Source organism: Ceratotherium simum, chromosome 14 (assembly GCF_057802395.1).
Source record: "Ceratotherium simum simum isolate JZ-2026a chromosome 14, ASM5780239v1, whole genome shotgun sequence".
Taxonomy (NCBI): Eukaryota; Metazoa; Chordata; class Mammalia; order Perissodactyla; family Rhinocerotidae; genus Ceratotherium; species Ceratotherium simum.
Window position 1 is genome coordinate 3,602,830 of NC_141913.1, and position 15,573 is coordinate 3,618,402.

General features: G+C 35.1%; 1 protein-coding gene across 6 annotated transcripts in view; it reads left to right on the top strand.

Annotated features, from left to right (window-relative positions):
* The window catches only part of ANKRD12 (ankyrin repeat domain 12), a 125,939-nt gene that overhangs the window by 91,270 nt on the left and 19,096 nt on the right, over positions 1-15,573 (top strand). For all 6 annotated transcript variants that reach the window (XM_087438903.1, XM_014780332.2, XM_014780329.2 and 3 more), the window contains one exon: positions 10,584-15,298. In XM_087438903.1, the coding sequence (XP_087295029.1) occupies positions 10,584-15,298 (4,715 nt within the window). The remainder of the gene's footprint in view (positions 1-10,583; positions 15,299-15,573) is intronic.

The window sequence follows — 15,573 nt, forward strand, 5'->3', positions numbered from 1 at the left end:
TTGCAAAATAATCACCACAATAAGGTTAGTTGACACATCCATCACCTCACATAGTTACCATTTTTTGTGTGTGGTGTGAACTTCTAAAATCTAGTCTTAGCAACTTTCAAATGATACAGTACAGTATGGTTAACTATAGTCACCATGCTGTACATTACATCCTCAGAACTTGTTTTATGACCCTTTGTCCCCTTTGACCACCTTCACCCATTTTCCCAAACTCCTAACTTTTTCTCCTTCATAAATTGTATTACTTAATAGTCATGGGGGCCGGCCGGGTGGCGCAAGCGGTTAAGTGCGTGCACTCTGCTGCGGCGGCCCGGGGTTTGCCGGTTCGGATCCCAGGTGCACACCGACGCACCACTTGGCAAGCCATGCTGTGGCAGCGTCCCATGTAAAGTGGAGGAAGATGGGCATGGATGTTAGCCCAGGGCCAGTCTTCCTCAGCAGAAAAAGAGGAGGATTGGCAGATGTTGGCACAGGGCTTATCTTCCTCACCAAAAAAAAAAAATAGTAATGGATGAGGTGTTTTTAGTCTATCTTATTTCATGTACTTATGGAATATATAAATCAAGATATTGTATATCTAAGGTGTGACTATCTCAAAATCAAGCAAAGAATAGATAGCAAGTTCATATTTAAATTCAACTTTAACCTCGGGTGGGTATGTTTAACAGCATTATGTTATTGCTTATTTTTTATTCAAAGCATTTTACATTTACATTAACAATGTCTCATTTAATATAATTATTTTAGAGCCTAGGTTTTTGTGGCAGCGTTGTTTTCTCAGTATACTCATTTGTGGAATATACATAGAGGTAGAAGATATTTCTTTGAATGCTTATGGAAAGATCACAAATTATGACATCATTTTATTCGATGTGTATAGTTCATCTTGACTATATTCAATGCCTTTTATGTACTCAGAAGTAACATAGCATGAGGGTTGTTAGTACCAGTTTTGGAGTCAGAGAAATTTAGATTTGAAGACCTAGCTTTGCCACCTATTAATTGTATGGTCATGCACAAATTTATTATTAACATTATTACATAGTAGTGTTCTGGGTATATAAGGTATATACAAAGATAAGTGAGACAGTTTATAGACTTGCATAAATAGGGTATTCATTTAAAATGAATGAATTTAAAATAAATGAAGCCAAATACCTTGGCTTTCACCAAGGATTATTTTCAACAAAAAGTTCTTCACTTGTTGTAAAAACTCTTTTTTTAATCATTATATAATGACATTAAATTACAGTTAGCAAATGAAACAAAGTTTATGTAATTTTGTCCCCCCTTCTCTATCTCCATATCCATTTCCCTTCTACCTGTTTTGAGGAATACTAAAAAATATTTTACACAAGTGGTTATCAATTGCGACTAGTGCTTTTATGTATAAAAATATAAATTCCACCAGACACTAATATGAAAAAATTGTTTCTTGGTTCACTCTATTTCTTCTCTCCCCTCATTGCCTGCCTCTCCCCCCATGAAAAGTCTGTGTTTACATATATCCATTGTTTACTTGAAAGACTAGTGGTTTCTACTGACCTCATTCTAAAGGACCACATTCCTCCATTGTAACCCATGTAGTAAGTGAAATAAGTGCCTGGAGTCAGCTTGAATCTTTCTGTCTTCAATCTTCTGATACAAAGTTAAGCAAATATGACAAGTTCAACTTTGGCCTTTTTTAAATTAACGTGTGCTTTATTGAATTCGGCAGTATTTGTTGTTAAATGTACATTTTATTTAAATGGTTTTGATTTAACAATACATTTTTCTCTTTTTTCCTAGGCAGGGAGTTAATATTTATCACATGTATGGTATGTGCCAGGTTGTGCTAGACATATTACATAAATTAGTTCATTTAATCCTCCCAACAGCTCTATGAGTAAATCCCTAATAATAGATTACTGACCTATTAAGTGGCAGGACAAAGATTTGAACCTAGGGCTAATGGCAGAAGCTGTGTACTTTTCCATAATACTATGCTGATTGTTACTGAGTATGAAAAGTTCAGAGTCAGATGATCCTAATGTCAGCATGTAACTGCAATATGAATTTATGTTTATTTGACTTAACGATACCTGTTGTGAAGTGTGCTGTGACTAAACTCTTCTTCATTGTCTTGGAATATAGCACCTTTTGTTGGGCAAAAAGTGTTCTGAAAATGAAATAAAGTAGCTGGTGCTTTTTTGTTTTTTGCCATAGAGCCTAACACTAACTAATTTAAAATCTTTAATGAAAAAATACATTTTCATTTATAATGTATTCCTGAAAATGTGCTTAAATGTTACCTGATTTTCTACTCAGAAAATTATTTTTAAAAACTCCCCAAGTATAGTATATATGTTTTGAGTTTTTGGTTTGTTCCTTACCTTGCATAATATACTCATTATTTAAAACATTTTTAAAATTTAATTGAAAGCAAATTAATGTTGTTACTTTTTTTTTTTTTTAACGAGGAGATCAGCCCTGAGCTAACATCTGCCAATCCTCCTCTTTTTTTTTTTTTTTTTTTTTTGCTGAGGAAGACTGGCTCTGGGCTAACATCCTTGCCCATCTTCCTCCACTTTATATGGGACGCCGCCACAGCATGGCTTGTCAAGCAGTGCATCGGTGCGCACCTGGGATCTGAACCGGCGAGCCCCGGGCCACTGCAGCAGAGCACACGCCCTTATCTGCTTGTGCCACTGGGCCAGCCAGTTTTTACTTTTATCATAGAAACTTTCAAATATATACAAAAGTAGAAAGAATAGTATTATGAACCCTTATGTACTTATTACCCAGTTTTAACAGTTACCACCTATGGCCAATCTTGTTTTGCCACTCTCCATTCTGCCCTACTCCATCATTTTGAAGTCATTTCACTGGAAAATATTTCAGTAGTTATTTCTAATTAATGATAGGAATTTTTTTAAATTTAAATATAATCATAATACCATTATCATACCTAAACTAACTAAATTTTATTACTGTTAAATATCCAGTTATTATCCCAAGTTATGATTGCCTCATAAAATCATAAATTTTTTGTAACTTTTTCAAAATCAGAATCCAGGTAAAGTCTATGTATTACAATTGGGTGATATATATGAGCATCTTTTAATCTATAGATATCCCCCTTCTGTTCTTATGTTCTTGCAATTTTTTGTTGAAATAACCTGATCATTTGCTTAGTAAATTTTCCCAAAGTCTGGATTTTGCTCATTGCATCTCCATGATTTCATTTAAGGAAAATTACTTTTCCAAATATTTTTTCATCTCAATTTCAAATTTTCTTAGTTCACCTACAATAAATTTAGTGGTAAACTGACTTGAATGTTGGAAAGAAAAAATTTCTTGTGGTGATTGCAAGGGGATTTTGCTGGAGGTTGAGCAGGAGATTATTTTAATGGTTCTAATTAGTTTTCATAGTTTTTGTCAAGACCAAGGTGAACATAGGCTTCTTTTGAAATGAATTTCTAGCACTTAGTATTGGCATAAGCTGTCTGTATACCTTATTAAAATATTTTATATGCTGATTTGCCCATAGTTTTAAATGCTTATTTTTCATCACTGCACTTCAGAATCTTGACACACTCTGTGTATATCTGGTATTTCACATGGTTCTTTTCTTCACAATTGAACAATCTTCGTTTCAGTGAGCTTCTGAAGGAGGCTAAAGATTTGCTACTTTCATTACATCTAGTAGTTTCCATCTTTATCTTAATTGTATTATTACTAGTGTCAGCAATTTTTCCATTTTCATTAAATACAAACAAAATACATATGTATTAAATTGTACAAACCCACTATATAAAGGTGGTGCCATTGTTTAGAAAGAAATTTCTGGGGCCGGCCCAGTGGCATAGTGGTTAAGATTGCACGCTCCGCTTTGGTGGTCTGGGGTTCGCCAGTTCGGATTCCGGGTGTGAACTTGCACACTGCTCATCAAGCCATGCTGTGGCAACATCCTACATATAAAATAGAGGAAGATTAGCACAGATGTTAGCTCAAGGCCAATCTTCCTCACCAAATAAATAAATAAATTTCTAGCTGAGTAACAAAGGTTCAGAAGCTGAGGTATAAAAGCATGAGCTCAGTATAGGAAGATAGGTATGGTAGTACATAATGTGTGGAAGTGCAAGCTAGACGAAAGCTATGGGTGGCTTAAAGCAAATCAAATAACAGATCTGTGTTCCACATGGCAGGTGCTATGAGAACTAATGGCATGTGGGTGAAATGTTTGCCACCTCTTGAAATTGCTGAGTTTAAGGGAGACATCAGCAGTCAATTAGCCACACAGTAGTCAATGGCAACATCATTTGCCGTCTGGATACTATACAAAATTGTAAAGAGGATAAATTTGTATTTTATGTTTATATTTCTTTCTGCAGTCCTCCTATTCAACAATAAGCACCTCCATTTGATTTCTTGATGTCATAATACAGTTCTAAAACTCTCTGTACATTTATTCTACATTTATTAAGCACCTATGCAAGTCCCTAAGTATAAGTCACAGACTTATATTTGAACTATCTCTTGAATAATGTGGAAAACAGAAGCAGAAAATTATAGTTACCTCACTGTAAGTTGCCTTCCCACAAAGGACTCCCAAATTCCATAAATAGGGCTTTTTTTTCTCAGTAAGCACACTACCACTCCTACTATCCTCCATCCCACAAATATAAAATACAAAAGTTTTTCTTCCTCTGAGTGCTATAGATTGAGGCAGGTGCCGTTAATAAAGCAGTATACTTTTATAAGTTTACAGAAAGCTGAATCGTGTGTGTGTGTGTGTATGCATGTATTGAAGCACTTGTTCATCTAGAGCAGGTAGAATGCATCAGGGATATTGTGGAGCAGATAGCCTTCCCTTTGCCCCTTGCATTTTTTAGGAAACAGACAATCTTTAACCTCCCATATTCCAGTGATCAGAATAACAGGGATAAAAAATGCACACTTTCTGGAATGGTTTCAAACCAGTGATGTTCCCAAGGGATAAATGAGAAGTTGACTTTACCTCCTTCAAACACTCCAAATAAACATACAACCCAAGTAAATACCAATGCAAACATAGCCTCTAGAGAAGTCCCCTATCCACCATCCTCCCCACAACAGATTACTACCCTTACCCCATTCCTGTATATAAATTCTTGAACTGCTCCTCTCCCTGACCACTAATCTAAAATATCTCCTAGTTAAGTAGATGGAAAATAATAAAGAGCAACTGATCAGAATCCACAGAAATATGCATGGAAGTTTGGGGAAGAGAAAGTAGTATATGGGTGTAGCTAACAAGTAAATGTATATAGCAAGAAGGAATGAAAAATGGGAGACAGTGTAGAACACACTGTGAAGTCAGACAAAAACGCCCTAGTGGTGAGGTGACATTGGACAAGCTACTTACTGGCTGGGACTCTCTTTGCATGTCTCCTAAGTGAGGATAACAGTTGCTGTTGTGAAGATCAAATACTATTTGCATAGCAAATAATCAGATTCAATAAATGGTGGTAATAGTGGAGATAATGCTTCAGATTTTGAGAAGTCTTGTACCATCATCATTGGATTTTTTTATTTTATCCTAGAGTAGGGAGCCCTCATATGAGAAGAGATATAATATGATCTATAATACTGGCCACATTATGGGTAATTGATCTAGGCAAGAAATGATGAGAACCTGAGCTGGGACAGTGGTAGTAGGAATAGAGAGAAGATAGATGTAAGAGATAGTCCAGAAATTGAAACTGTGAACAGTTGGATTTGGAAGTTGAGGAATTGAGAGAGTTGAAAATGGCTCTGAGGTTTTTAGTTTGAGTAAGTGGATAGATTATTATGCCACAGAGGTGGGAAATACTGGCTTTAAGCAGCAAGGAGCAGTTGTGGAAGAGGAAGTAATGAGTTGAATGTGTTCAATCTTGAGTTAGGGTGATTGAAAGGAGTCCAGAATGTTTCAGGTTAGTAGTTGAATCTCATAGGAAAAGTAGAGACTTGGACTTGACTGTAAATTCTTCAAGTTTTAAGTTCATGGTATGTTTAGTTTTGTATCATCATCACCCACTCCCAAAATATATGTGACAGTAGAACAGCTATATTTCCCAGAAATTTATAATCATTAATATAATTCAAACCATTTTTAAAAGCCCCGTATCTGTTGACTTTCTTATTAATCAGGCATGTGAAATGTAATTGCTTTGTCAAATGCATGCTGGTTGTTTTGGAGAGATTTTTAAGGAGGGATTTATTTCATATACTGTCATTTCCCTGCTTTGGTCACATCTGCTCCATTTGGTTGCTGCTGCTTTTGGATACCATACAAGAAAAGTTGGAAATTTATGGTTGCTTCAGTAGGGAAGAAGTCAAGCCTGGGGTTAATAGTGATCTCAAATAATATTTAGCTATTCGTTAAACGTCACTAGTGTTAGTTGCAGATATCTGAAAGTGCCTTGACATGTACAAGAGCAACTTTCAGATGTGTTTAAATGTGATCAATAAAGCTCCATTTTATTGTTTAGCATTTTTTTGTGGCGAAGAAAAATGCCTTAATGAAAAATTTAATGTTTTAATGATTGCTTAATGTTTCTATTTCTCATTTTCCTTCCTAGTTTCCCAAATAAAATTGCTGAGATGATAAACAGTAAAATTTTTAAAGGAGCTTTATGTCAGAAATAATTTGATAAAATATTTTAAATACAAGTTCAAATTTAGTGATTAAATAGATGTTACGGACTAAAAAGATTAGAACAAAATGGAAAATAATTTAGTATAATGATAACCACAGCCATTTTGACTACAAGAATTTGAAGATTTGGGGTGCTGGGTGATTTTCTTACTATAAGCAATCATCTCCTCAGAAAGGCAGAATAAACTTTTTTTTTTAAGTTACTACCGCACTACAATTCCAGGATTAGCTTGATCTGTGTTCCTGGGTCAAGTATATCAGAAGGTTTAGGGCTGCTTAGGGAAGAAAAGGGATTTCAGCCTGGTCTGCAGGTTAAGTGGCATCATGGAAGTAGTACCTTTGCTGAGATCGCAGACTAGCCAGCTTGTGAGAACAGCACAGGGTCATTGCTGCTGGCACTGAGAACCAGCGTGCAGAGGAGCGAGCCTGATGGGCCCAGGGGACTCAGCGACCAGAGCCAGGTTACAGTTCTTCACTGGGGTAATTCCATACTCTTCATCGTGTTCATTAATTGGCATCAGGCTAACTTATTCACTTTAGAAATTACATTTTTTTCCCTTTTAAAAAAGTAGGAGTCTTTTAAAAAGAACCGTAGGGAAAAGGCATATCTCCATTGGAGAGCATTGCTTAGTTACTGTCAGTTGGTGAATCAGGAACACAGATGACAAACCTTGGATCTCTCTCTCTGAGTACACATATATGTAACTCCCTGAGGGAATCTGCATTTAACCTTTAATGTGTATATTCAAAATGGTAAGCACTATGATATAATAAGTGAAACATACATAAGACTATATGGGTAGTATAATTTAAGTAATATATTAATATGCATAGGCAAAAAAAAAAGACCGGAAGAAAATAGGCTGAAGAAATTATAAAGTGACATTACACAGGAGGGACTATAAACACATGGAAAAATGAGCCACACCAATAATCAAAAAAATCAGACAGTGATACCATTTTATACCTGTTAGTATAAACTTTTTAAAAATAGTTTTTTGATGGTAAAAGTAATATGTCTGTTATGCTAGGAATTTGGGAAATACAGAAAAACTTGAAGAAGAAAATAAAAATTACCCGTGATTCCTCTGACCAGAGTTTACTACAGATACTATTTTGATGTGTTTCTCTTCTTTTTTCCTACACACACACACATAAATTGATATACTACTATTTTCAAGTAACAATATATACAAAAATTTTTTCTACATTATTAAATATCTATAATATCAGATAATTGGAAGCAACCTGAATGTCCTCTCAGTAGAAGAACCAGTTTAAATGATTACATATTAACTCAACGTAATATGCAACCCTTAAAAATAGTAATGAAGAAAATGTAACTTCAAAAGAAAATGTTTACAATCTGTTAAATGGAAAAAAACTGTATATGAAATGGTGTACATGCTGTGATATGTGCTGCTTATTTATATAATACTTATTTTCATGCTCCCAAATCCTACCTGAAATCCCTGTACTTGCTTCATGCCTCAGCTTCAGTGCTACTTCTCTGAGAAGCCTGCTTTCCTTCTCCAGCTCTCTCAGGCAGACTCTTTCCCAAGTGCACCCTTAGCACCTAGTATCTACTACCATTTTAGCAATTATCAGGTTGTATAACCATTAGGAGGCAAGACTGTTCTTCATCCTGTCACCCCTAGCTCCTAGCACCGTGTGCCTGATGGAACATAACAAATATTTACTGAAGACTGACACTAAGTGTAGAACTGAGTTTTGTGAGATATAGTAAGGGAAAAATCATTCCCAATTTCCAGTAAAACTAATCATCTAATGAGAAACAATATAAATAGAATAGTTATATATAAACCAGGAAGAATTAAATCCTTGAAAACTGCAAGCAGAGAAAAGTTGTCAAGAACAAATCATAAATAAAGCATTAAGAAGAGAAAAGAACGTGTTGTATAGGTACATATTCTGGTATTCATTTAATCAAGTACCAAAATAGGTGTTCCTTTTTTGCAACATAAAGTTCTGTAGTTTAATACTACATATGGCAATATTGATAACTGGGAATGGAGATCAGTTTCAGCACATGTACAAGCCATTATAATTCCAAAAATGTTCTTTTTATACCACATGTCAATATAACTGTGTCACTCATTGGCATTTGATATTGTCTTAGAATATTACCACATCTTCTCCAAAAACAAGATTGTGGTCTCTCCAGAGTTCCTACACAGTGCCCAGTATGTTATAGACAATCCAAAATGCTTCTGGAATTTGAATTTTCATGTGAAGAGAATATTTGGGTGCTAGATCCCTTTAGAGAAAGTTTAATGTGTTAAAATAAATTTATGATTTTAATATTCTTAAATACTTAGCAAATGAAGTGTTTATTACTTTTGTAGTGAGTTTGGTTTTTTCCTCCCCTTGGTCAGAGGCCTCAGTTTTCTTTTCCTTTAGTTAGAGGCCTGAATTTTCTTTTCAGTTAGAGGCCCCATGTGTACAACATACGTTTCAGCTAAGAAAAGATGCCCACCTGGGAAGAAAAAAAAATCTTTTTTTAAAAAAGGATATAATGAAATAGAATCTAGCAATGCTTTGGCTATACTTATACAACAGCTTGGATGCAATTAAATTTTCATGTACTTAAAATAAATTTTAATGTACTTAAAAATATATAGAGGGGGCCAGCCTCATGGTGTAGTGGTTATGTTCAGCGTGTTGTGCTTCGTCGGCCCAGGTTTGCAGGTTCAGATCCCAGGCTCAGACCTACACCACTCATTAGCCATGCTGGGACGGCAGCCCACATACAAAATAGAGGAAGATTGGCAACAGATGTTAGCTCAGGGCAAATCTTCCTCAGAAAATAAAGTGTGTGTATATATATGTATATATGTACATACATATAGGTATGTATAGGAATCGAGTCCATTACTTTTCCCATTGTACTGAAGTATATATTAGTATCAAGTCTAAATTATAGATAAGAAAACTAAGGAATAGAGTAGCTGTTTTCAAATTATATATATATTCAATCTATCTGTTAGATAATCTTAATTATGTAATTGGGGGATATATTTCTTTTGATTTTTCTGATTTTTTTTTTTTTACGAGATAGTCATATTTCTTATGTAGTCAGAACCATTCATCTTTAAGTTACTGTCCTTTATGGGAATCACTTGATCTCTTATGGTTTTACTAATAAAAATTCTGAAACATATAAAACAATCTGTGATGTTTACTTAATTAAACCCCTTAAGTTAGTGGTTCTTAATCTTTTTTGCATCCAAGAATATTACTTAAGTTAAATAGTCTCTCTCCAGAAAAGAATATTGGTACATATATAATGTTTCCCCTGAATCCAGTCCCCTGGGTTATGAACCTTTGCTTTAGATTATACATTTTTATATTATGGTTTGTTTGTGGTTTTGTGTGTGTGTGTGTGTGTAAGGAAGATTAGCCCTGAGCTAACCTCCATTGCCAATCTTCCTCTTTTTGCTGAGGAAGATTGGCCGTGGGCTAACATCTGTGCCCATCTTCCTCTGCTTTATAAGGGACACCGCCGCAGCGTGGCTTGACATGCGGTGCCTCGGTCCACACTCGGGATCCAGACCTGTGAACCCCGGGCGCCCAAGCGGACCACGCAAACTTAACCGCTATGCCACTGGGGCCAGCCCCTATATTGTGTATTTTTGATATGTGTATTGTAAATTAAGTATATTGTGTGCTTTTAGAAGTGTCAAGGGATCTCATCTTGAAGCAGATTCTCTATAAAGCTTTTCCACAATACTGTAGCAGAGTTCTTACATATTTCTATTGCATTATTCACATATAAACCGGAATTTTTTTTCTGAATTGTTTGAAATATTTAATATATATGCTATGTTTTCCTCTCAGTCTTATTTTCCTGACAGTTTTCTTTTAACCAACAACAGATTTTCTTTTTTTATTCTAGATTCTGAAGAGGCTCGGTCTGTAAATCCTTCCAGTGTTGATGAAAATATTGACTCAGAGACAGAGAAGGACTCTCTCATCTGTGAAAGTAAACAAGTAATTCCCAGTAAAGCACCTCTTCCATCTGCCCTTGATGAGTATGAGTTCAAAGACGATGATGATGATGAATTAAATAAGATGATTGATGACAGGCATATTCTTAGGAAAGAGCTACGAAAAGAGAACGAATCTGAAGTAGAAAAGAATAGTTTATTTGCAAAACAGGAAAAAGCTTTCTATTCTAAATCATTTAAAAGTAAAAAACAAAAGCCATCTAGGGTTTTGTATTCAAGTTCTGAAAGTTCAGATGAGGAAATCCATCAGAACAAAAAGATTTCTGCTCCATGTTCTGTCCCTGAGACATCAAATTCTGATACACAAACCAAAAAGGAATATGGAGTTTCAAATGAACACAAGCAGAAAGGCAAAGTTAAAAGAAAATTAAAGAACCAGAACAAAAATAAAGAGAACCAAGAACTGAAGCAAGAAAAAGAAGGGAAAGAAAATACCAGAGTAACAAACTTGACAGTTAATACTACACTAGATTATTCAGAAAAGACCAGAGAGGAGGGGAATTTTAGGAAATCTTTTAGCCCAAAAGATGATACTTCATTGCATTTATTTCATATTTCCACTGGTAAATCTCCCAAACATTCTTGTGGACTAAGTGAAAAGCAGTCATCACCAGTGAAACAAGAACATACTAAAACATGTTTATCACCAGGAAGTTCTGAAATGTCATTACAGCCTGATCTTGTTCGGTATGATAATACAGAATCTGAATTCTTGCCAGAAAGTTCAAGTGTAAAATCTTGTAAACATAAGGAAAAAAACAAACATCAGAAAGATTTCCACTTAGAATTTGGTGAAAAGTCAAATGCCAAAATAAAGGATGAAGATCATAGTCCAACATTTGAAAATTCAGATTGCACGCTGAAAAAAATGGATAAAGAGGGTAAAACATTAAAAAAGCATAAATTGAAACATAAAGAGAGAGACAAAGAAAAGTATAAAAAAGAGATTGAAGGTGAAAAGGAAAAATACAAAAATAGGGATGGTGCTAAAGAGCTGCAGCGGAGTGTAGAATTTGATAGAGAATTTTGGAAAGAGAATTTTTTCAAAAGTGATGAAACTGAAGATCTATTTTTAAATATAGAACATGAGTCCCTAACATTAGAAAAAAAATCAAAATTGGAAAAAAACATAAAAGATGATAAATCAACCAAGGAAAAGCATGTCTCAAAAGAGAAGAACTTCAAAGAAGAACGAGAAAAGATTAAAAAGGAAAGTGAGAAGTCTTTTCGTGAGGAAAAAATAAAAGATTTAAAAGAAGAAAGAGAGAATGTGCCCATAGATAAAGAAACAGAATTCAGTTGTTCGGGTATAAGTGCTGGTGAGGAAAGTATAGGATTACATTCAATGGAAAAGGAAATAGAAATTGAAAAACAAGAAAAGCATATAAAAGAAAGTAAGGAAAAATCTGAGAAACGATTTCAAACTAAAGAAAAGGACATTGAGAAGACTGAAAGAAAAAATTCTGAAAAAGAGAAAAAGATAAAACATGAACATAAGTCAGAGAAAGACAAATTAGATCTTAGTGAATGTGTTGACAAAATAAAAGAAAAAGACAAGCTGTATTCACATCACACACATAAAGAAGGTGAGAAGATAAAAAATATTACTACTATTAAAAAATATGATGATAGAGAGAGAAGTAGAGAAAAGATGGAAAGAAAACATGACAAAGAAAAAACTGAAAAAGAGAGGCATCTAGCAGAAAGCAAAGAAAAGCATTTGATAGAAAGAAAAACCAAACAATCAGATAATAGTGACTATATTAAATCAGAAAAAAGCAAAAATAAAGAAAAAGACAGGGAGGTAGATAAAAAGGAAAAATCTAGAGATAAAGAAAGTGTAAGTGTAACTAACTCCAGACACTTCCAGGAAGAGAAGAAGTCAAATATAGCAGACAGTAGTAAAGCACAACATGAAAAAACTTTATCCCTTAAAGAAAAAACAAAAGATGAACCTTTGAAAACTCCTGATGGAAAAGAAAAAGATAAGAAAGATAAAGATATAGACAGATACAAAGAACGAGACAAACATAAGGATAAAATTCAACTTAATAGTTTACTCAAACTAAAATCTGAAGCAGATAAGCCTAAACCTAAGTCATCACCAGCATCAAAAGATACTCGACCTAGAGAGAAGAGGTTAGTGAATGACGATTTAATGCAGACAAGTTTTGAACGAATGCTAAGCCTTAAAGACCTAGAAATAGAGCAGTGGCACAAAAAACATAAGGAAAAAATAAAGCAAAAAGAAAAGGAACGGTTGAGAAATCGTAATTGTTTAGAACTTAAAGTGAAAGATAAAGAAAAAACAAAGCATGCACTAGCTGAGTCCAAAAATAAAGAACTTACTAGGTCGAAGAGTTCAGAGTTGACTGATGCTTATACCAAGGAGAAACAATTTAAAGATGCTGTAAGTAACAGATCACAATCTGTTGACACCAAAAATATAATGAATTTAGGGAAGTCATCCTTTGTTTCAGATAATAGCTTAAACAGATCTCCTAGATCAGAAAGTGAAAAGCCGGGTCTCAGTTCCAGATCTGTATCCATGATTTCAGTTGCTAGCTCAGAAGATTCCTGCCATACTACAGTGACAACCCCAAGGCCTCCAGTTGAGTATGACTCTGACTTTATGTTAGAGGGTTCAGATTCCCAAATGTCCTTTTCCCAGTCACCTTTTTTGCCAGTTGCCAAATCTCCTGCCCTTCATGAAAGGGAGTTAGATAGCCTGGCTGAACTGCCAGAGCGGATTAAACCGCCATATACAAGCAGACTTCCAACATCCCATCTCCGATCATCTTCTGTAGAAGATGCTAAACTAGTTATAAATGAAGGGAGACCAACTGTAGAAGTTCGAAGATGTAGCATGCCATCTGTCATTTGTGAACATACAAAACAATTCCAGACAATATCAGAAGAAAGCAATCAAAGTGGCTTAGCTGTGCCAAGAGATATTTGTCCTTCTCCCAAACCTGAGGTATCCTCAAATGTGCCTGAAAGAGAACTTCCAAATGTGTCTAACATACATTCCAGTTTTGCAGTCTCTCCAACTAGATCTGTAAACAGCAAATATATTTCAACTGATATAAATGTTATCAAGAGTACTGCTCCAATGGGCACTTCAGTGGACAGTCCTGTGCATTTAGAGCCATCTAATCAGGTTGGTGTGATCCAAAATAAATCATGGGGGATACCTGTTGATAGACTGGAGTCGTTAAGCACCAGTGACTTTATCTGCCCAAGTTCTAGTACACCTGATCAAGATTCTTCTGTTCAGGGTTTTTGTAATTCTGAAAACAAAATATTAAAAGAACAGAATACTGATTTTTTATCTCTGCACCAGACTGAACCTCCAGGACACTCTTGTGCTCAGGATCCAGCATCCTTTCTGCCTTCACAGCAACCTTGCTCTTTCCACAGCCAATCACTTTCAGATGCTGAGTCTATTTCTAAACATGTGTCTTTGTCGTATGTTGCCAATCAAGAGCCAGGTATTTTACAACAGAAAAATGCAGTTCAAATTATCAATTCTGTTTTGGATATTGATGGTGAATCTACAAAAGACATGGAGAATACTTTTGTCCTAACAGATGTTCAAAAGACAAATGCCTTTGTCCCAGTGTACTCTGAAAGCACCGTTCAAGAAGCATCACTAAATTTTGAGAAGGCTAATACCTTGCCTGTATTACCATCAGAAAAGGACTCTAATGGAAGTGATGCCTCTTCCCAGCTAAATTCACCTTATGCATTTAGCAAACTAACGTACAAGTCTTCCAGTGGCCATGAGATTGAAAATAGCACTTCTGATATTCAGGTTATTTCATATGACAAAGAAAACAAACTGGAGAGCTTAGTTGTAACTCATTTGAATGATAAGTGTGATTCTGATTTATGTGAAATGAATGCAGGGACGCCAAAAGGAAACCTAAATGAACAAGATAATCCAAAACATTGTCCTGAAAGTGAAAAGTGTGTGCTTTCCGTCGAAGATGAAGAATCACAACAAAGCACTTTATCAAGTCTGGAAAACCATTCGCAACAATCAGCTCAACCAGAAATGCATAAATACAGTCAGTTAGTTAAAGTAGAATTAGAAGAAAATGCTGAAGATGGTAAAACTGAAAACCAAATCCCCCAAAGGATGACTAGAAACAAGACAAATACAATGGCAAATCAAAGCAAACAGATTCTGGCTAGCTGTGCACTATTGCCAGAAAAAGACAGTGAATCTTCATCTCCTAGAGGCAGAATAAGATTAACTGAAGAAGATGATCCTCAAATTCACCACCCACGTAAAAGGAAAGTGTCACGTGTACCTCAGCCTGTGCAAGTGAGTCCCTCTCTACTACAGGCAAAAGAGAAAACTCAGCAGTCTTTGGCAGCCATCGTAGATTCTCTGAAACTAGATGAGATTCAGCCATACAGTTCAGAGAGAGCGAATCCGTATTTTGAATACTTGCATATAAGGAAAAAAATTGAAGAAAAGCGCAAATTGTTGTGTAGTGTTATTCCTCAAGCACCTCAGTATTATGATGAATATGTGACTTTTAATGGATCCTATCTCCTGGATGGAAACCCCTTAAGCAAGATCTGCATTCCCACAGTAAGTACCATCACTTGATACACATCTACAACACCGTCCGGTAGAAATATAAAGGAAGTCACATAACATAGTTTTAAATTTTCTATTAGCCACATTTTAAAAAGCAAAAAGAAAACAGGTGAAGTTAATTGTAATATTTTATTTAACCCGGTATGTCCAAAATACTATTTTAAAATATAATCAATATAGAAAAATTATTAATGAGACGTTCTGTATTCTTTTTTTTTGTAGTAAGTCTTTGAAATCTAGTGTGCTTACAGTACATCTCAATTCAT